The 22318-nt window shown below is 34.7% G+C and overlaps 3 protein-coding genes, 1 long non-coding RNA gene, 1 other non-coding gene and 1 pseudogene across 5 annotated transcripts; 2 read left to right on the top strand and 4 right to left on the bottom strand.

The window, feature by feature from the left end:
• Positions 1–591: 591 nt before the first annotated feature.
• On the bottom strand, positions 592–1528 carry LOC105136188 (probable carboxylesterase 17; annotated as a pseudogene).
• A 2209-nt stretch (positions 1529–3737) lies between these two features.
• On the bottom strand, positions 3738–3810 carry TRNAR-CCU (transfer RNA arginine (anticodon CCU)). Its single transcript has one exon. It is a non-coding gene; the product is annotated as a tRNA-Arg (tRNA).
• A 154-nt stretch (positions 3811–3964) lies between these two features.
• Positions 3965–6248, bottom strand: LOC105136164 (SPX domain-containing protein 1-like). The gene is made up of 3 exons (XM_011041398.1): positions 5730–6248; positions 5090–5216; positions 3965–4643 (listed from the first exon to the last, which is right to left on the bottom strand). Exons 1-3 carry the CDS (start codon positions 6036–6038, stop codon positions 4204–4206), a joined length of 876 nt encoding a protein of 291 aa, XP_011039700.1. The 5' UTR covers positions 6039–6248; the 3' UTR covers positions 3965–4203.
• On the top strand, positions 4562–5663 carry LOC105136163 (uncharacterized). Its single transcript, XR_844306.1, has 2 exons — positions 4562–4640; positions 5087–5663. It is a non-coding gene; the product is annotated as an uncharacterized LOC105136163 (long non-coding RNA).
• Positions 6249–9894: 3646 nt separating the features above from the next.
• LOC105136162 (RNA-dependent RNA polymerase 6-like) lies at positions 9895–15983 on the top strand. The gene is made up of 3 exons (XM_011041396.1): positions 9895–10035; positions 11105–13879; positions 14679–15983. The coding sequence occupies exons 2-3, from the start codon at positions 11162–11164 to the stop codon at positions 15546–15548; spliced, it is 3588 nt and encodes a 1195-aa protein (XP_011039698.1). The 5' UTR covers positions 9895–10035; positions 11105–11161; the 3' UTR covers positions 15549–15983.
• A 3121-nt stretch (positions 15984–19104) lies between these two features.
• Positions 19105–20270, bottom strand: LOC105136161 (ethylene-responsive transcription factor SHINE 2-like). Its single transcript, XM_011041395.1, has 2 exons — positions 20049–20270; positions 19105–19778 (listed from the first exon to the last, which is right to left on the bottom strand). The coding sequence occupies exons 1-2, from the start codon at positions 20171–20173 to the stop codon at positions 19283–19285; spliced, it is 621 nt and encodes a 206-aa protein (XP_011039697.1). The 5' UTR covers positions 20174–20270; the 3' UTR covers positions 19105–19282.
• Between the last annotated feature and the right edge of the window lie 2048 nt (positions 20271–22318).

Below are 22318 nucleotides of genomic sequence, written 5' to 3'. Positions count from 1 at the left end.
GGTTCGTTCAGCTGTGGATGAGGATGTCTGCAGATATCATGTTTTCTATATCAAGGTCCATAGTTACTAATTTGCATGAGATTTTCTGGTATTTCTTGAGACTGCTGATAAGTTCTTTTGTTTTATGAAAATAGACAACTTTTGATCGGTTGTTGAATCGGACTGAAATTTTGTTAATGTATTCTACAGACCCGGTTCAATCAACGGGATACAATTAGCTGAGGTCGTTTTCATAACTAAATTAGTTCTCGCAGTTTGCAATTTATTTTCATAAATATATTTAAAAATTATTGAATTTCAGAATGTATTGAAACAAACATTTTAGGATTTGAAAAACCTTAATTCTTTCTTATACGTGCGTCAAAAACCATTTTGGAATTCTGTTATTTACAATGATTACATCGTTAGAAACATTTTATCGGTATACATTTGATCGCAATAATTATTACGATAGCATTACAGCAGTAATAGAGAATCCTTCATGCTGAAACTTCTTACATGGCTACCAACTCCAAACTTTACTAATATTTTTGCAATTTCTCCTGGTTGCTGACAGCAGGCACATATGACATGTGACACCCGTCTAGGAAGCTAGTGGCTCTTCATGAACTCGCTCATCTGTTTTTGGAGCGAACGAGTCGCCTCAGATTCAGAAGAGAGCAGATGAAAGGCATGCTGTTGCCCCTCAGCTTCAACCAACTTCACTTCTTTCACCCCTTTTCTTGCCAAAAACTGTGCATACATGACTTCCCTTTCATTCAAGAAATCCAAGCCAGCCACATAAACTATAACCACTGGAAACTCACTCCATTCAGCTGCTGATACATCTTGCGTCTCAAAATTACAGCCAAAGTAATCACGATTTGATCCTTCAGGTATACTTAGACCCCAGAACATATCATTCATGGCCACGTCTCTTGCTGCCCCTTCACCAGTCTCTTTCATGGTCCTTTTCTCACCCCCGAAACAAGGATGAATCAACATCAATCCTTTGATTTTAACCTGACAAGTATTACTCCTCATTGCTCTGATAGCAACATGGTGTGTAATGTTCCCTCCAGCACTGTCTCCAGAGAGAAAAACTCGAGAAAGATCAGCCTGCTTAAGCCATGCTTGAGAGCTCGCGTTGTTACTTAGCCATTCAAGTGAGCTGAAACAGTCATCATAAGCTATTTTGAAGGCAATTCTCCGGTGCCAAACGATAGTCAACAGATAGGACAATGGACTGAGATGCCTTAGATAGGTCTCCAAGAAAATGATGGAACCCAAACCATGTGGTTGAGCAAAAGCAAAAGCAACCACCATGAAAATAAACCACAACAGGAAGCTGACTCGCAGAACCCCGAGTATCAGGAAGGAATAGTCTTGCAGTTATCGGCTTAGACGAGTCAATGAACACATCCTTGAACTTGAATCCATTGGAATATGATTCCTCCGCCGAGGCAGGCACTATTTCTGGGGCAAACCGTTTTACCATCCCATCAGAAAAAACTAGCAGGAAGCCAGGTATTTCTGCAGCAATGAACATCTTGGTTATAGGTGATTAAGCCCTGATGTTTCACACAAAGCAATGGAGAACTAGTGTTGGGATATAAAGGATCATATGGCTATGCTGATAAGTAATGGTAAAGTGCAAAGTCCAGGAGGAAAAGGTTGGTCACATGGAGAGGCATTGGTTAACACAGAACTAATGACATACAAGCTGATATCATGATGTTGAAACTATGCTTGAAAAATTCATTGAAATATGCATTCTCGTGAAATTAAAATTGGGTCTAGGATAACCATCTAGGTGGTGGCCAAGTGGTAAAAACTTGGGATTAAAGGGTTTGCTCCCTCTATGGTCTCAGGTTTGAATCTTTGGTTGCTCATATGATAGTCATTAGAAGCTTACATGGTCGTTAACTTCAGGGCCTGTGGGATTAGTCGTAGTGCACGCAAGCTGGCCCAGACATCCACGTTAATCTAAAAAAAAAAAATGGATCTAGGATTAGGTAGTTCAGATTCCTTTTTCCCAAAAAAAAAATTAGGAAAAGCCAGTGTTATTCAGATGTGCATGGTCTGCCTAAGGCTTTACTTGGCATTGCGTTTTTTTAGACAAAAGCATCAAGCTCTGAGGTGACTAGAAGGTGTCATCACTGTCGTCTCTGCTAACACCAAAAAACTAAAATATATTAGGTTGGTCATCTAAAAGGCATTGATAAGAGCCAAATTCATTAACATGTTTCTTACCTTTGAGGTTGAGATTTCAAGAACATGGATTTTTGAAGATTGCCTTTGAATGAAATTCACACAAACTATACCTGGGTAAAACCTAATATGTACATTACAGATTTTGAGACTTTGAGCGTTCTAAACAAACTTAAAATTATGAGCAGAAGAGCCGTTTTAATAACGTATTAATCAATATTTGATTGATTAGTTTGTATGAGGTTATTGACCAAAAAAAAAAAGATTTGTCAATTCATTTCCTTTTTAATTTTTATTCAAGTTTCTTTCTTTCTTTCTTTTTTTCTAACTCACTTTCTTTTTTCCTTGTGAGCGAGAATATCCCCGTTTATAATGCATGTACATTGAGTTGAGTTGAAAAGTCTAAATGATCCACTCTACAATTAAATATTATAACCTTTAAGTTTTAAAATTATTTATTTAAAAAAATTAAAACCTTTTTTATTGGATGACCATGATACTACATAAAAATAATAAAAAAATATCAATGGAGGAACAATATCATATTTTTCATTCAATAATATACAATTGTATTTCAGTTCTTGATATTAATAAAAAAAACAGCAAGTGATGTTAGACACGCATACTGACCTACCACTAATGAGACAGGTGATGAGCCTAGTCTTTTTTTGGCTTATTATTTTATGAGCATTTAGAAATATAATTTTATCTGTGTTTTTAGAAAATTTAAATTTTTTTATATATTTTGATGCATTGTTTTTAAAAATAATTTTTTTAAAAATAAAAAAATATCATTACCTCTTTTTTTTTTCTTTCTTGTACTCCGACAAAATTTACTAAAATATGTATTGTAGTTTTGATATGGCTATTAAATATAATTATAAGTTTTTATTTGAATATTAATATTTTTTAATTATTATGCATGGGATGTGAAAATAATAAATTGCTTATGAAAAATAATTTTTTTAATTAAATAGATTTGAAAAATGATTCTATAATATTATTTTTTTTAGTTTTCAATCAAACATAAATGATAAATGATGGACAAACTATTTAATTTTTTTTTATTAATTTGCTCTAATAATCATAAAATATATATTTTTAATAAAAACAATAAATTTTGTTAAAAATTTCATGTTCGCTAAAATAAACAAGCAATGAATTAATAAAAAATATATTTTAATGAAAATAAAATTTTCAACATGATTATATTTTTAAGTTTAATGATAATATGAAAAAAAATTATCATATATTTTTTTTTACATTTAAAATTTTTTAACCCCCAGTGGCATCATATAAATTAATAAATCTTAAAATAACAAGATTAACTAAAAAGAAACTCCAAATTATTATTATTTTTTAAATAATTAATAAAATATATTTTCCAATCAATTTTTAAATTTAATTTATTTACTATAAAATATTTTAACACATGAAATTCTATAAAATATTTTAAAGTCAGTTATAATATCATTAAAAATATATTTAACACTAGATCCGCACTCCTCAAGTACTTCTTATAACATGTATTTTCTGTAGAAAAAGCTCGCGCCAGATAGGGGTCGAACCTATGACCTTCTGCTTAGGAAACAGACGCTCTATCCACTGAGCTACAGGCGCAGCTTGTTAGTAGCCGCTATACAATATACACATACATAGACAAACACAACTGGTTGAGGCTAAACCATGCAAGTTTTGAGAGATGCCACCGATAAGAGATTCACATTGTTGTTCTTAAAAGAAACAGCCATCATCCCTGAGATATAAAGTATATGATAGACGAAAATGGTGTGATTATTTCGTTGTCAAGAACATAACAGTCACAGCCACATTTATATTCCACAAAGAAGAACTGATAGGGCATCATTCCAACATTCAAGAATTTGCAAAAATAAAATGGAGTGATACAGAGAGCTATGGCTCAAGCACACCACTGCCAATCCATGTGTACAATATAGGCGAGGAAAGACTAACGAGTTAGCAATTCTGATTTTCTCTAAAACAGAACAAAGTCTATTTGGCCGTTTGTTCCAAGACAGCAACTTTCTTCCAATCCCCAGACTGAGTATTGCTTTGCAAAGGGGGCAATGAATACACGTTTACAGTTGAGCTTCCACTCCGAATCTCCTTCAAGACTCGAAGTGCTGACAGTGTTGGTTTCACGTACATGCTCTCCGTATATTCTATTTCTGGGAGTTCGTTGGGAACTCTGAGTGACCTCTCTGCAATTGCATTTGATGTTTTGTTGTCATGGCTCTCTACCTCAGTTGCATGAGGTGAGACTGATGGTTCATTTCTAGAGAAAACTCGATCAAGCATCGCCTCACACTCCTTAATAAGCTTGGTAAGTACATGAGTTGTGTAGAATGGCTGTTGCATTACCCTTTGGATGAAGGGCATGCGAACCAGAGCTCCACTTCTCCTATCATATTTTTTCAATATCTTCACTAGTCCTGCACACAGAATACTTCATAAGAATAATTTCAAGTTGTTGAATCACAAAAACTTCCATTCAAGCAATTCGACAACTTAAGCCCAGTTTACGATATGTAGCTGCCTCGGTAGTAAGTTTCTTTGTTCCCTCCAATTAAGCAAGCGACCCTCATCCATGAAAATATTAGACTTTGCTCTATATAAGTTTGGGTAAAGTTGGGTCACAATTTTGCCATCAGCAGCTTGCATCCACCCTAATCAATTTCTATCAAGTGGCACTCCATAATCATGTCAACTCAACAAAATGGTTGCTACTATTATAACATATGTGTTCTTATTAGCCATAGACAGTCATTTTGTAAGCCATTTATCATAGCATTAACAATGTCACCAAAAAAACTGGCCATTGTGTTTAATCCACACAGATCATGGGGCTTCACCAACCACAGAAAGAGGAAACAAGTACCTGTGTAGTTAAGGGCACTGTAATTCTCCAGCAACACCATCTCTCCATGAAAATCCACTATCTCCCTCCCTACTCTCATCAGCTCTTCATTCGAATCCTTCGCCTTCTCTATTCCATCTTGTAGCTCCTGCATGACAAGCACGACCAAAACGGAAAAAAAAAAAAAAACCATTCAATTAGAATAAAATCAATTACAGCCACAATTTCCCAAATCCAACCGCTTCCGTTAAAAAACAATGCATTTCTAGTTTATAAAATTAATCTTATTTATGTTCGTGTCAACGAATCACTTTCAATTCCACATCAACCACAGAACACACGATTCCTCATCTTCTAAAATCCAATTCAAAAACCCCAAAATTTATTCAATATACCTGATTACTCGCTCCCACTAGCAAAGGAGGGAGTATAATCCAGCCTCGTTAAATAATTTTGCATTTCATTTTTGCAAATAACCTTTGGCAAATCCATAAAAATTAAAAAAAAAATAACACACTTCTAATTTCTACCCAAAATCCAACACATTATTCGAATAAAAGATGAACAAAAATTAAGCATCTGATATCAATAAAAATCAAGACCGAGAAAATAAATCAAAATTAATTTAAAAAAAAACAAAGAAAAAAATAAAAATTTATACCTTCCATTTGATAACAGAATCCTCTTCTTTCTCAACAATAAAAGCATTAAACTTTTCCATCTCATCCTCCAAAACCCTAACAAAATCAATCACCTCCTTCTCCACCTCACCGCCATCGCCATCGCCATCGCCATCGCCACCGTCCATTAGATCATCATCCAATCTAGGCCGTTTATTCAGCGGCTTATCCCCATCTTTAGGATAAATTAACTTCAACTGTTTCTTCAAGTCTTTATAAGATAAAAACTCATCTCTCCAATCCGGCACCGTTTCTTCTATTAAATTACTCAAGCTCTTCCAGAACTTCATTCTGCTCCTCACCGCACCTGATCACTGCCACCGGAGAAGACAAGATCGTCGAATTATCGTTAATTGCTCGTGAGATTAGCGATTAGTGATTGTAATTAGGGATTTGATTTGTTGATTACGAGAGGCGATGATGAGAGAGGTGTTAGAGGTGGTTGCTTACTGGTTAGAGAGAGAAAATGCGGGAGAGAATCAAATAGTGAAGAATAGAATATTCGAAAGAATTCGAATATCCTCCCTCCTCGGATGAGTGAGACGATACAATCTTTTCGGATAACTACAGATTGATCCCTAGACTATAGTTTATTTTTCACTAATGTCCCCATAATTCGAGATTAACCATTTTTAGTCTATAACTATTAGATTTTAATCAATTTTATCCCTATCAGTTAACAGGAAAAAATTAAGAAAATTATGTCTGGCCATGGGGGGGCTGGCATGGCTCCATGGGGGTTGTCCGAGGGGTTTGTGTGTTGTGATTTCACTCAGACCAAAATGGAGGGCCTTCTACTTGTAAATAAAAGGTCTTTCATTACTTATAATGGAACATGTAAGAAAAAATATTAAAAATTTAAAGTTGGGTTTAGAAAAAAATGTCAATTTCAATTCTAATTTTATTTTTCAGAAAATTATTTATCACATTATGAAAAAATCAAGACATATATGACCTCATTCCAATTATCGAATTACTAATTTAATGGAACTAGTATTGGTATGTGAAGAAAACAAAAGGATAAATAAACTTCATGGTCTTCGTTAATTTCTTTCGATGGGTAACAAATGCTGGTTTTGAATAAAATTGCTTAACTTAAAACTTTGGGTTCTTAATTGAAAATGTACTTATAAAAAGGGGATTTATTTACAATCATCCCTTATCTTTTCATGGTTAATATTCTTTCGTGCGTGGGCCTATCAAGCCGTCAAGGCTCGCCAGCTGCCAGGGTACTTTGGCCTTTTCCTTTTCTTCACTTTTTTAGTCAATTTTTTGTTATTTACATTCGAGTTTAACTCAAGCTTATAATTATATGAACTCTTCTTTGAATAGACGCTGAGCCTTCTTTTTTTTTTTGTTGAATTTTAATTTTTTTAGGTATTTTTGGATTTTTTGATAAAAAAATATAAAAAAATAAAAAAATTACTTTAATATATTTTCAAGTAAAAAATATATTTATTACATTCACACACTCAATAAATTTTAGTGAGATGTGTTATTTCATGCATGCGTATCCTTTTAGAATAGTAGCTAAATTTCATATATTTATCTTAAAAGGTTAATCATTAATTGCTAATAATATAAAAAGTATAAATAAATAAATAAATAAACTTGTCTCATCCAAGCTACAAGGGAGCTTAGTGGGGCTGAATCTAGTAGCCTAGTCAAGCTACCATGTAGCTCAGGTGGGCCAATTGTAAGTGATTTATGCCTATGTCAGGGTCCATTTATTTACTATTTCTAAAAAATATCTTTCATGAATGTTACTAATTCATGCCTATCCGTGAAGCCCATTCATAAATAATATTATTTTAACTTCATTTATGAGTTGCACTACATTAAGACTCGTCTATTTACTATTTCAATAAATATTATTATTTCAGGTTTATCTATGAATAATATTATTTCAGTCTTGTCTATTAATTATATTTTACTAAAACTCATCTATCCGCTATTTCAATAAATAATACTATTTTAAACTCTTCTATGGAGCTCATCCATAAATAGTATTATTTCAAATTTATATGTAAAGATTATCCATGAACGATATTACTTTAGGACCTCCATAAAGTTCATCTATAAATAATATTATTTTAATTTTATTCATAAATATTATTATACCGAGTCTCATTTTCTTTTTCTTTTTTTTTTATTTCTATCTTTTCTTTTACTTTTTGAACTACCACCACATCAAATTATACAAGCTAGATTTCAGCTAAAGTTATCACAGCAGAATACCACTTTTCATGATGAGATACTCTATATATTTTCTATATATTTTTCATGGTCTAATGATATATTATCATAGTTCCTATTTTTATTTTTATCAACTTCCTTATCAAAAAATGGATCAACACACAATTTATGCTTCCTACATGCATCGCCTAGCAAGCTAGTAATCATGGCCTCTTACCTTTATGTTTGATCTCGTGCCTTTTTAAAGAACAAGGTCATCCTCTCTGGTTATTTTTATAGGGATTGAAAACTAAAATCTTGATTGTTTTTCTACGGTGATGGTGATCCTTAATTGGAAGATATATCATAATCTAAAAAAAAATTATGTTAGTGGTAGAAAATTATATGTTTATTCACTTTTTATATGTTTACACTCTTTTCGTATTTCACCTAAAAAACTTTTTAAATAACAATTCAATTTAGATGTTGAAATTATAATTGCAACATTTGCCTTATATAACAAAAACAAAACAGGATATAAAATTATATAATAAAACATGATAAGAATAAAAATTTTGATTTAAATTTAATACTAAACCTTATACACCTGAATTGATTAAGACTATAAATTTTTAAAAAAATCAAACCATTGAACCATGTAAGAAATTGATTTAAAAGCCAAAAACTAGAAATTGATTTAAAGGCCAAAAACTCAAACCTTGTAATTTATTGAGAAAACCCAATTGTAACAAATTTATTGTTTGTTTGTGATTTTGGTTTTTTTTCTCTAGATATACTATTTTGGATAAAATGCAAACTTTTATTATTATTATTATTATTATCTAGGATCCTAAAATACTAACATGGATAGTAAATAATGTGAGAAAAAATTAGAATTTAGATGTGGAATTGAACCTAAACAATAACAAACTTAAACAAATAAATATCACTTGATATTTACATGTTATTTATAATCAAGTTCCAATACCAACTAATACAAGTTCAGAAAATAAAGATTTTTGGACCCACAACAGAGTAAATAACATATCTAGACTGTGAAAAGAAATTTAAGCCAAGGATTATTTGAATCAAAGAATGAAATGTATTATAATGAACCTGGATATGTTGGTTGTATGAACCAAGAACCACAAATACATCTTAATAGGAAGTTAGTTGTATCTTGATAAATTCAATTGTTTTTTGATAAATAAAGAGGTAGATATTACTTTTAAATAAACACACTAATTTTATTTAAATAACAAAGATATCAAAATTTAAAACACACAAACACTTAAATAGTCTTGTCAAACAACCCTAATAAATCCATATTGGATTATAAGCCAAAGACCCAAAACAAAATCCAACTTAACTAAAACCTAAAATATCTAATGAGCCTTAAATAATGACTTATTGGATGTTATAAACCTAAATAACAACGTAGTCTAGTATGAAACAACTTAAGTAACACAAAATAAGTGCTTTATTTGGTTAAAAACTATTTATAACCAAGATAATATCCCGAAAGATCTAAGATTGTTGTAGCTGCCGATGATGTCCTAAAAATGATAGGAAAACTTGTGGTTTAGTTGCTTAATTGATTCACATTCGTTGAATGTCAACCCTTTAGCTTCCTTGAATGTAATGAAATCCTTGCAAAACACGGAAAAACAATAACAAGGAATGTTCTTTTTTATTGTTGCCTTTATTGCTATCCTCTTACCACATGAACCGTCCAAAAACATATGCACATAAATATTACCGCCAACCCTCTTTTCTTTTGGAGCCATGATACTTACAAAATTCTTATGATAAAACCCATACAAATCAACCCAAGATAAAGCTGAAAAAAATAAATTGGAAAAACCTGAAACAATTCTAAATAGCAATTAAAATCATGTTTCTTAATTTTTTTTTATATTTTTAAATTATTTTAATATATCAATCTTAAAAATATGTATTTTTTTTTAAATAACGGCTACAGTAACTCCCGACCAGTGCTTTCTTTGTTTACCAACTCGCACAATCCTCACTCTCTGCTCACTCAAAACCCATGAAGATCGTCTCAATTCTAGCTTGATCAGGATCAAAACATTGAAAGAGGAAAACCGAAAGGTCAGTACTTTTATTCTGATGATCTATGATTATGTGATGCATCGTTTAGATCATGCACTTGTAAAGTAGCATGTCCTGGTTTTTTCTATTGGAAAATGGGGCTTTTGTATGAAATGGGTTAATGGGGTTTGTTAAATTTTGTTTGTTTGCTGAGAAAGAGTGAAGAAAATGGAATTATTTTTTTGGGGTAAAGCTAAGAACTTTCGCAAATGGGTTGTTTCTATTTGGTAAATTTGTTACGAGCATGAGGAGTTATTTTAATAACATATGATCATGTCATACAATGTTTTAGATTGTTTATATGTTAATTTGTTTGTCCTGGGCGTTGCTATGGAAACATTGGGCCTTTTTTATGTAATGAGTTTATGAGGTTTATTGAAATTCTGTTTGGTTACTAATAAATTGTAAGAAAACTGGAATTTGGATGTTGTTTTATGATACACCCAAACTTTCTCAAACGGGTTGTTTCTTTTTTGTAAATTTGCGACAATGATTTTGCTTAAAAAGAAAGTGCTTTTCTTTTGTTATTCTGAAATGTATGATATGTGATATGTTTGGTTTATATTGTTTATATGTTAACTAGTGTGGGGCTTTTTGTGAAGTGGATTGATGCGGTTCATTTGAAATTCTCTATGGTTTCTGAGAAAGTGGAAAGATAATGGAATTAGGTATTGTTATAGATTAAATCCCCGAACTTTCAAATGCGTTGTTTCTATTTGGTGATTTTGACAAGTATTAGAGACCATGTCTGTGCATTACATGGTTGTTTGTATGGGAAGTTGAATACTTTCTTTTACATTTGAAATATATTGCCAAAGAATGAAATTTTGATGTTCTGTGTTGTAAGTGGTTAATGACATGGCCCATGCCTTTGCTGGTTATTGCATTTCCAAAATTCTGTCTTGAAACATTGCCAATCTCAAGATTTATTTGTTTAGTTGTTGCCACTTGTGAATTTATTCTTTGATTTGTTTATTTGGGAGAATCTGTGGGATTGATGTTGCCAGCGTTTTACAAGAAATCATATGTTTTAATATCTTCGTTTTGTTTGTCATGTTTTCTTTAACAGGTTCTTGTTAGAAGATCTTCGCATAATCTTTAGCAGCGGTGAATCTTTAACAATAGAATGGAGACAGAAGGAAGTGCAAAGGAAACAGTGGTCACTCAGGTTAGTATTGGGGGATTTGACATTCATGTCACTGCAAAAGATCTTTTGGAATACTTGGAAAGAGAGATTGGACTTGTTTGGCGGTGTAGATTGAAAACATCATGGACCCCTCCTGAGTCCTATCCCAACTTTGAGATTGCTGATCTCACAAAGATCACAAGAACAGAAGATTATAGGAGAGTGGAGCCCCATGCGTTTGTGCATTTTGCGTTGCCTGAATCAGCAACTTGGGCTATTGATGCTGCAGACCGATGTGAGCTCTTCTTGAATAACAAAGGATTGAAGGCTAGTTTGGGGCCTGAAAATCCTTTCACCTTGAATCAGAGGAGGAGGAAAACAACTCCGTTTAAGCTATCTGATGTGGATGTTGAGATAGGGACCTTGGTTAGTCGTGATGAGTTCTTTGTTGGTTGGAGAGGACCTCCTACTGGTGTTGATTTTCTAGTGGATCCTTTTGACGGAACCTGCAGGTTTTGTTTCTCTAGAAATACTGCTTTCTCCTTCAAAAGTACAGCTGAACATGCTGTTATAAAATGTGATTTTAAAGTCGAGTTCCTGGTGAGAGACATTAATGAGATCAAACAGTACAAAGAAACATCATGTCTAGTTCTCTTGCTGCAGCTGGCTTCTGCACCTTGGGTCTGGTACAGAACTGCTGATGATGATATCGAAGTATCAGTTCCTTTTGATTTGTTGGATGATGACGATCCTTGGATCCGAACCACAGATTTTACAGCCAGTGGGGCTATTGGTCGGTGCCATTCTTATAGAGTTTCAATCCCACCTCGTCATGGTCCAAAGTTGAGAAAAGCTGTGGATTTTCTCAAGGAAAGGAGGGTGCAGGAGGAATACCTCAGACGACCAATCAGGATTCGGGACGAACCAGACTTTGGAATGCCCATGACAGATCCTTTCTTTTGTATTCATCACAAGGAGGGAATAGCTTTTGATGTATTGTTTTTAGTGAATGCTGTCATGCATAAAGGCATATTCAATCAGCATCAATTATCAAATGACTTCTTTGACTTATTGAGAAATCAACCTACTGAAGTCAATGTAGCTGCACTGAAGCACATTTATCCGTACAGACGCCCAGTGTTTGATGCTTATAAGAAGCTGAAAGTTACTCAAGAATGGTTGCTGAAGAACCCAAAACTTTTTAAAAATCAGAAAAAATTGGATGATATTGCAGAAATTAGAAGGCTGATCATCACTCCAACTAAAGCTTACTGCCTTCCACCTGAAGTTGAACTCTCGAATAGGGTTTTGAGGAAATACAAGGATGTTGCTGATCGGTTTCTCAGAGTTACCTTCATGGATGAGGGCGTGCAGACAATGAACTCAAATGCTCTAAACTATTTTGCTGCTCCTATTGTCAGAGCCATCACTTCTTATTCCTTCCCTCAGAAAACAAGAATCTTCAAAAGAGTGAGGAGCATTTTGACTGAAGGGTTTTATTTATGTGGTCGGAGATACTCCTTTTTGGCTTTCTCATCCAATCAATTGAGGGACCGTTCTGCTTGGTTTTTTGCTGAAGACAGAAACATAAATGTGATGGCTATTAAAAGTTGGATGGGAAAGTTCACCAATAAGAACATTGCAAAGTGTGCTGCAAGAATGGGTCAGTGTTTCTCCTCTACTTATGCAACTATAGAAGTTCCACCAGAGGAGGTTAATTCTGATCTTCCTGATATTAAGAGGAATGGCTATGATTTCTCCGATGGCATTGGCATGATCACTCCAGATCTTGCCAGGGAAGTTGCAGAGAAACTTAAATTTGATTTTGATCCCCCCTCTGCGTACCAAATCAGATATGCTGGTTGCAAAGGAGTCGTGGCTTGTTGGCCAGAGCAAGGTGATGGCATCCGCCTATCTCTGAGGTCGAGTATGAACAAGTTCCAATCTAACCATACTATTTTGGAAATCTGCTCTTGGACTAGGTTTCAACCTGGTTTCTTAAACAGGCAGATAATTACACTGCTCTCTGCTCTCAATGTTCCTGATGCAGTATTCTGGAAGATGCAGGAAATTATGGTATCCAAGCTAAATCAGATGCTTGTGGACTCGGATGTCGCATTTGATGTCCTCACTGCATCATGTGCTGAGCTAGGGAATGTTGCTGCTATAATGTTGAGTGCAGGTTTCAAGCCTCAGAAGGAACCTCATTTGCGAGGCATGCTAAATTGTGTAAGAGCTGCACAGCTTTGGGGCCTCAGAGAAAAGGCTCGAATTTTTGTTCCATCTGGGAGATGGTTGATGGGCTGCTTGGACGAGCTAGCGGTGCTTGAACAAGGTCAGTGCTTTATCCAAGTCTCCAACTCATATTTGGAAAACTGTTTTGTGAAGCATGGCTCAAAGTTTAGTGAGACCAAGAGAAATCTTCAAGTCGTCAAAGGGACTGTGGTAATAGCTAAGAATCCTTGTCTTCATCCTGGAGATATAAGGATTCTGGAAGCGGTTGATGACCCAGGACTTCATCACTTGTATGATTGCCTTGTCTTCCCACAGAAAGGTGAAAGGCCCCATGCAAATGAAGCTTCTGGAAGTGACCTTGATGGGGACCTCTACTTTGTCACTTGGGATGAAAACCTTATTCCTCCTAGTAAGAGAAGCTGGATACCCATGCAGTATGATGCTGCAGAAGCCAAACAGCTTACTCGCCCTGTCAATCATCAGGTAGCTATGTGCTTTATTCAAATTTCCTCTCTGAAGTTTGTGGAATATTGTGGTGCTCGTTATGATATCTGAAAAACTTTGTTAATCCTGTTACCCTTGAGAAACACATTCCTCACCTCCTTTGTAAATTGACATGTGGCACTTGAAAACCTTAATGTCAGTTTTAACATTCGTGAACATTCTTGAATGCCTTTTCTTCCTTTTCCTCTTTTAATCCAGGATATGTGAATGCATTTCTCAAGTTTAATATATCATCTAACTTTCTGAATTAGAAGTGTTCTAACTGCACCCTAGATGGCACCACACCAATCATTTTTACTTTTTTTTTTCTTAATCAATTGCATGCACCCATCATCAGGGGCCATTGGTTCATGTAATGTTTGAAGTTTTGGGCATAATAGCAGTGCAGGTTCGGATTTTAATAGCAATTACTTTGTGGAAGAATGCTGAACGATGGAACTTTCCAATCTGTCTTTCTGTGGATAGGCATGCGATAACTGGGTATCAGCCTTTTTCGTGAAAAAAAAAAGAAGGAAAAAAAAAAAGAAGCATTGCTGCATAATTCTACTATATTGTTGAACTAGAATATTAGATATGAGGGGAAAAGCATGCTTTAAAGAAGGGTATATATTTTCTGTTGTGTCTACAAAGTTCTATTGGATTAATTAATGTATCAACCATAGGATACTCTTTCTCAATTGTAGTTCATTTTATTAATTCTACACTTGGGGGATAAACCATGTGAAATTAGATGCTTGCTACTGAGTAAATTACTAATGACTGTATGTTTGGCACACAGGACATTATAGAATTCTTTGCAAAAAACATGGCGAACGAGAATTTAGGGGCAATTTGCAATGCACATGTAGTTCGTGCTGATTTGAGTGAGTATGGTGCTTTGGATGAGAAGTGCCTAACTCTAGCAGAGTTAGCGGCCACAGCTGTTGATTTTCCCAAGACTGGGAAAATTGTTTCAATGCCTTCGGATTTGAAACCTAAAATTTATCCAGATTTTATGGGGAAAGAGGAGCACCAGTCCTATAAATCAAAGAAAATTTTGGGAAGACTATATCGCCAGATAAAAGATGCTTATGATGACGATGATGTGGCTGCATCTTCTGATCTTAATTTTGTTCCTGGTGATGTCCCGTATGATTTGGATCTTGAAGTTCTGGGAGCTACTGATTATATCAGTGATGCATGGGATCGGAAGTGCTCATACGATGGGCAGCTGAATGGCCTTCTTGCTCAGTATAAAGTGAAGAGGGAAGAAGAGGTTGTAACAGGGCATGTATGGTCAATGCCAAAAGGCAGCAGTAGGCAGCAAGGGGACCTGAAAGAGAGGCTTAAACACTCTTACAATTGCTTAAAGAGAGAATTTAGGCAAGTCTTTGAGAAAATGGATTTGGACTTTGGGCAACTCGATGATGACGAAAAGAACATGCTTTATGAGCGGAAGGCGTCCGCTTGGTATCAGGTTACCTACCATCCTCGTTGGATTCAGAAATCACTGGAGTTGCAAGATTCAGATGGTGCAGCTATGCTGAGCTTTGCTTGGATTGCAGCTGATTACCTTGCTCGGATCAAGATTCGGCATAGCAGAATAGGAAATGTTGACTCTGCTAAGCCTATCAATTCACTAGCCAAGTATCTCGCTGATAGGATGTGACCAGCATCTGAAGGTGTTATTGAGTTATATTTTGTAGCGGTCATACTTTTTGGCTGCAGGGCCACTCTGCCATAATATCGTTAATATCAAAGTGTTGTGTTTTTATTGTGATATAAGATGATGGATTTTGAACTGGCATTATCACGATTGTTAATAGTATTCCTCTTGCAATAATAGTCTTCTCAGTTGGTTTCTGTGTATGGAATGATCTCTGGTGGTTTTGTTTCCTAAGGTCAGGTCAGAAAGTCTGGTTGTCATTTTTTGTCCAGGCATGAATATTTGGCTTAAGAAAGTCATGTTGATTCAGTCCACAACATGGAGCAGTAGGGTTGAACTGCAACATTCTTCCATGTAGCCATCAGGGTTCCCGCAGTCGTCAAGGACCGCATCTGGTCTCAATGGAACCTGTTTTAATTAGTGTAACATGGTTTCTCACAAGTTCGAATTGCATGTGATGTGGATTGCTGTTGTTCGGGGTTTAGAATTTTTTAGTTGCCTGGCTAAGTTTACTAGCAAGCTCTTGAATTTAGGCATTTGGGTCTTCTGCAGGAAGCCAGAAACAACTCATAATAGTACAAAGTAAAAGAAGGATTTATCAGCTCTCTTTTACAGATCTTCGTGTCTGCATGTTTGTTGCCCTACTATAATCCTTAGAGATTTGGAGCAAGAAGAGAATACTGACCAAATGGTCGGTGTGTGGAGTAGCTTCTTGTCCTGAACCAGGACTGATAACGTGTGCAGTTGATGCCAATCTGATCTACGCTGTGGTGCAGGTCTTAACCTAAAAATGCAGATCAGTTACCAGTTGTGCATGATGCTGAAGGGTGGTGGGAAACCAAAAACCAGAAATCTCTATTCTTATTACACGATAATCTCTTGTCCAGGACATCAAAAGAAAGCACGCAAACCATTATATTATTTCTCAGCTGAGCTTTTTGGTTTCAAGTTTCAGACTTGAATAGAAACCACTGGTGCCTCAGACTCCAGGGGATGAACATAACTGAGATTGCAAAAAGGCACTTCAATCAGGTTTCGGATCAGATATTGCTGGGAGGCTTCAACCTTATCAGCCTGTTGATTCTTTCTTTCTCTGTGTTCTCCGGGACTCCCTTCACATTAAGAAAAAAAACATGAAGCTTCATTAGCTAAATTAAGTCTACAAAATAACCCATTTTATGAATCAATTTTGATTTTTAAAAAATAAAATTTATGATTTTGTTCATTGATATCTGCATTCATCACTACATGTTCAATGAAATTACAGGGAGAAATAAATAAACAAAGTGGTCTTCACAACACATGAGAATACACAAATTTATGTACATTAAAAACGGTACCGTTCGATAAGATGTTCCCCTTAGAAATTGAGATGAGAACGGCCAGCAACATTTCTATTTCGAATTATTTGTTTGTTTTTGTTTTCTAACTTTTCCTCTTCATTTTTCTCTTAGGGTTAACAAGAAAATATTTGTTTCCAATGTTAATTTTCTAAAATACTTCATTTTTTTTTGTTTTACATCTAAACAGTGTCTACGATTATATATATATAGGCACCAACAAAACTGATCTGCCCTACAAATTAAATGGGATCATAAAGATGGAGGGGTCCCCTGGGCAAGCATTTTGAGAAGGATCGATTGACAAGAACCGACGAACACTTGAACATTATTACAAAAAACAAGTCTACAATCTACATCAATGGCTTGCTTCGATCTTTATTGATACTCACCTACCCACCCATTTTCCATTGAAAACCCTAATTGACAGCAGCAATGTTATATACTGTTCTTTTTTGTTGCCGGCAGAAGGAGATAGCTTACTAGTGTAGGACATGGAGCATTCATTAATGATTTTCCAACTACTTCTATAAGAGTTGTCCCTTCCCGTTGTCAGATTCTGGGATCGTGATTGAAGCTGTGAAATTAATTTAGACCTCTCGGACTTGTATCATACGAAACAGAAGAACTTCTAACTTGATATGTAGTATAATTATTGATAACATAATTTCTGAAAATTAAGTAGATTAGAGTTATTTATCAGGATTTGTTTTAGCCAGCCCTTGAATGCCTTGAACACCATCCTCTGCACAAGGATGTCTCTTTAATGGAATGTATTTAATTAAGATATTTTTCTAGTAAATGCCTTTTCATTTTACAATTTTCTTGGAAACATACTATAGTACCCTGAACAACTTTTTATGAGGCAAAAATGATTTCCAAAACTTATTTGTCCACATACATCCCCCCCTGTAATTAATTTCTACGGCCTATATATGACACATCAAGCTACTTGGTTCTTTTTTCAAAGTGTTATTAATTAATATTTTGTGGAAATTAAAGCACAAGTACAGTATTATATAGCGTTATTACAACGGTGATGGGACATTTTGCTTAATTAGATGTCTGAAAAATGCTTTTCTGACATGCATCAACTATCAAGTCAGTGTTCTGTAGAAAAAAGCTTATATAACTGATGAACTCCCTGCATAAATTGAGCTTCTCATGTTGATGACATTTTAGACCGAAGCTTGTCAGCAGCTTGAATATGGGCTTTGTATTCCTGAAAAACATAAGTTGTTCTTCTTTTTTTTTTTATCTACGAGAAATCCTTTAATATTTAAGTTAGTAAATATATAAAAAAAAAAGAGAAAAAGCGTATGTATTCTTGAATTGCTGAATAATGAAGTTGTTGAATCTGTTTGTTGTTCTGATGTATTTATTATAATTCTTGAATGATGTTGCGGTAAAATTGAATGCTGGAGAAATTCATTCTCGCCATTGGTGGTAGTTGCTAACTTTACATTGATGAAGAGGCTGACGATGATTGAGAGTGCCATGTGAGGTGATACGTATGTAGGGCATAGCAAATGACGAGAAAGAATTATATAAGCTTTTAATATTTTGAAAATTAATAATTAATTTTTAAAGTATAAATTAAAATCTGAACAATTCAATTACATCGCATGCGTGCAACGCATATTTACTTTGTAGCATGCATGTCTTTTCTAAGGCGGGTTAGTATATCATTAATGTTATAAGCCAGATCTTGTCTCATTTGTTTTTAACCCAATTAATTTTTTTAACTATAATAAATAAAAACACATGTATATAGTATTCAAATTCTTACATTTTTATGAGTAAATTGGCACACCTATAAAGAAGGAGGTAGGCATGTATACCCCACGTATTTCTCATCAAATTAAAACTCAAGCCACTCTTAAAAATGAAAGAAAAGGAAAGGGTCTTATATATATATATATATATATATTCCATTTCCACAGGTATTTATGCAGTTGTAAATAAGAGATGATAATTGATATACATCATGAAAATTCGCCATGTTGGCTGATTTTTCCTTGCACATCAGGCAAACTGGCTTTATATACCTAGGCTTGTGGCGTCTAATCAACACAGCTTGCAGTGAGAAATGGTGTCTGGGCTTAAAGCAGGTGTTTATTGGTCTGCAGAATATATATTTTCCAGTCACCTATCACAAAGACGAAGTTCCTAAAGCCATGGAGATTATGAGATTGGATTCTATGAGTGGCAACTTTATATTTGTGAGGAAATTGGCAAATGCATGTATATATGGGGTGATGATCTAGAGATATAGGGAATCACATACTATCTAGCTGCTGTGTAGGGCACGAACAGGGGTCAAGGAAGGTCCGGTGTCTAGACCCCACAAGAAATAGAGGTTCCATGAAGGTCTATTAATTACCTATTAATTACCTATTAATTACAATTAAGCAGCTCTTCTATCATTTGCATAGCAATCTTATCCTCTTCATCTGTACCATTTTCAGGTTCAATCTCAACTCTTGACGATGATTCTGATGACAGTGAAGGTCGCAATTCCTCCATAACTTGTGTGCTCTTCCTGTTGCTATTTCCAAGCTCGACCCTCATGACCCAATTCGAGCTTGAACAAGAGCCAGCTTTCTTTTGCCACACGCCAATATGAGAGTTATCATTGTCGAGCCTTAGACAAGTGAGTGAAGGAGAAGGGTCTTTTCCACAACACTTCCTTAGCTTTGAGTAGAGAAGCTCAGCCAGTGCCTTGGCAGGCAAGGGAGAGTTGTTATCTTTGCCGAGCTTAGTGTCCTGATCAAGATGACTTGCTGGGAAATTGGTCTTGGCATTCTGTCCATTCATCAATATAGCTGCTTGATCATATGCTCTTGCTGCTGCCTCAGCTGTCTCAAATGTCCCTAGCCATACCCTCCTCTTCCTACACACAAACATTAAGAAATTAAGAGCTAAAAATCATTGAAACATCCCTAGCTAGCCCATATCACACGATCTCCTCTCTCTACATTCAAGAGAAACGCAAAAGAGAATGAGGGATCATAAATAACAAGAGATCTGGCTAGAACATTATAATGTGGCTTGCTATCAAAGTATAAAAACACACAGATTCTTACACCCTAACGTTCTTTATATTTTCCTAAGGAGGCAGATGATCTTATTAATGAAGGGAGTAGGTGAAGGTAAGGCTTACAGTAAAGGGTGGCGAATTTCAGACACCCAAGAGCCCCACTGGCGTTGCCTGACGCCTCTGAATTTCTTGCATTGTACCATGATTTGGGAAAGAAAACTTAGAAAAACACTGCAAATTAAGATCATATATAATGACAATAATCATGCAAGTACGAGAGTGATCAGAGAGATAAGTGAGAGACGACTTTGTAGAGAAGAGGTAATGAGAAGCAGACAATGCACTAAATATGTAGACAGATTTATGTGAATTGGATGGGAAAAGTCTAAAGTTGCAATAAAGATTTCACCTAAACAAGTATTGGTGATGCAGAAATCAAAACGCTGGCTGGCTGGCTAGCTAGCTTCATAACAACTAGAATAAATGATAGCATGTGTTCATTGCTATTGCCCAGCTAAAAAGGATAAACCAAGTAAGCTCTAACAATGTTCGACCAATCAAAACCATAGGAGTTAAAGGATCTTGCTTACAAGTCTACATCGTTTTCTGTACGTCCACACGATCAAAAATATTATAATGGGGTAAAAAATATTTGATTGAATGACGTGAGGAATTCACAATATTATAATTATTGATTGCGGTAATTATGAATCTGCGTAATGTAAAATATACTTTCAAGAGTATGAAAATAATATTGTTTTATAAAAATACATTCATAATTATTAAACTTCACTCAGCTCAGGAGAAGGGTTAAAAGATTAAATGGGTTAATCAATTTTTTTTGAAAAAAATTCAGAATAAATCGTTTTAAAAAAATAATAGATTTTTACAGGGTTTTTCCTGAATAGATCGGATCCCGGAGTTTTAATCAGTTGTCAATTTTCCCCTTATTTTTTTTTAAATAAATAAATGATGGTTTACTTTTTAATTATTTATACTTTTACATGAAAAAGTAGTTACTTGAATTCTGTGGAAAGTGTATCTATGCCAGGATACACACACACACATATAATTGTCTAATACATAATTTTTTTATTTTTTATTTTTTTATGTTATAAAGTATTGAAATATTATTATATTTGCATGTGAAGGTGTACGGGTGCGCATTTAAGTTTGTGAGACACCTGTTCCTGAAAATTAAGCCCCCTCCTCTTCCTTTTCTCCTTTCCAATTTTTGCTAGAAATTAAAAATATGGCAGTGTACGTTTAAATGGCCTTTTTAATGAAAAATTGAATCATCTCGATCATGGGTATATCATATATAGTAACATTAACATTTATGTCTATACACAGAAGCTTTAAATAAAGTCAATGGAGATTCTAAAATAATCCATGTATGGCTTTTACTTCTTTTCTCGATGGCGATATATATATATATATATATATATATATATATATTAGAATTAGTTTACATGGTATTAAAATTAAATTTATTTTCTAAGCAATCTTAAGACATCCTCCCAGAACTTGACGTATTTAAGAAAAAAAAGATCTTTAAATATTCCAATATTCGGACTCGATGACTGCAAAACTATGACTTAAACACTAGGTATTATTAGGATTAGAATGAAATTGTTTCAGCTCTACAAGCACCCATCGCGCTTGAACAATGTGGCCTGACTTTATTTCACCTAGCCATGCATGCATGCCGAAGGGATGGATTGCAGCAGCAGCAGCAGCCGCTGGTTTAATTAATTCAGCTGGGGGCTCATTAATTGACATTAAGAATCGGTGCAGACAGTAGTTTAATATATAAATTAATTTGTGGGAGAGGACCAAGTCCTCTTCTTGATCTTGTAGTTATAAGAGTGTCTCTATAAATTATTAAAAATAAAATAAAATTGGCGTGCTTGGAACTTGTTGGATTTGCTGGCGGATATTGTCAAACATTATGGCTCGGCATCTTCAAGAGGAAACTAATGTCGTGGTGCTTGTACTTTGCTTCAATTAACAAATTAATTATATGATTTATAGGTGTAAAACCTAGTTTGGGTTTATTGGATCACTTACTTAACTCACGGGTCAACGAATCCTTTCTAATTTTTTTTTAAAATATTATTTTTTAAAATCTCTCAACGTTGACATGATCCAATTCAGTTTAAATCAGATTTGATAAGATTAATTCAACCATAGATAAACCTAGTTTGGGTTTTTTCTGTGGCCCAGTCTAAGTAATTGGACCCATCCTATCAGTCTCCTTCCATGTAAGCTTGGTTATGGCGGACCACATCTAAAAGCTGTGTTCATATTATAAGCCCAATTTTCGAAACCCACCCATGAATAATGAGAAGTTTTTTTTAAAAAAAAAAAACGCACAAAAACGTGAAAGAAAC

Source organism: Populus euphratica, unplaced genomic scaffold, assembly GCF_000495115.2.
Source record: "Populus euphratica unplaced genomic scaffold, PopEup_1.0 scaffold51.1, whole genome shotgun sequence".
In the NCBI taxonomy this organism is placed as follows: Eukaryota; Viridiplantae; Streptophyta; class Magnoliopsida; order Malpighiales; family Salicaceae; genus Populus; species Populus euphratica.
Note: the sequence above shows the minus strand (reverse complement) of the source record. Positions and strands in the feature narration are given on the sequence as shown.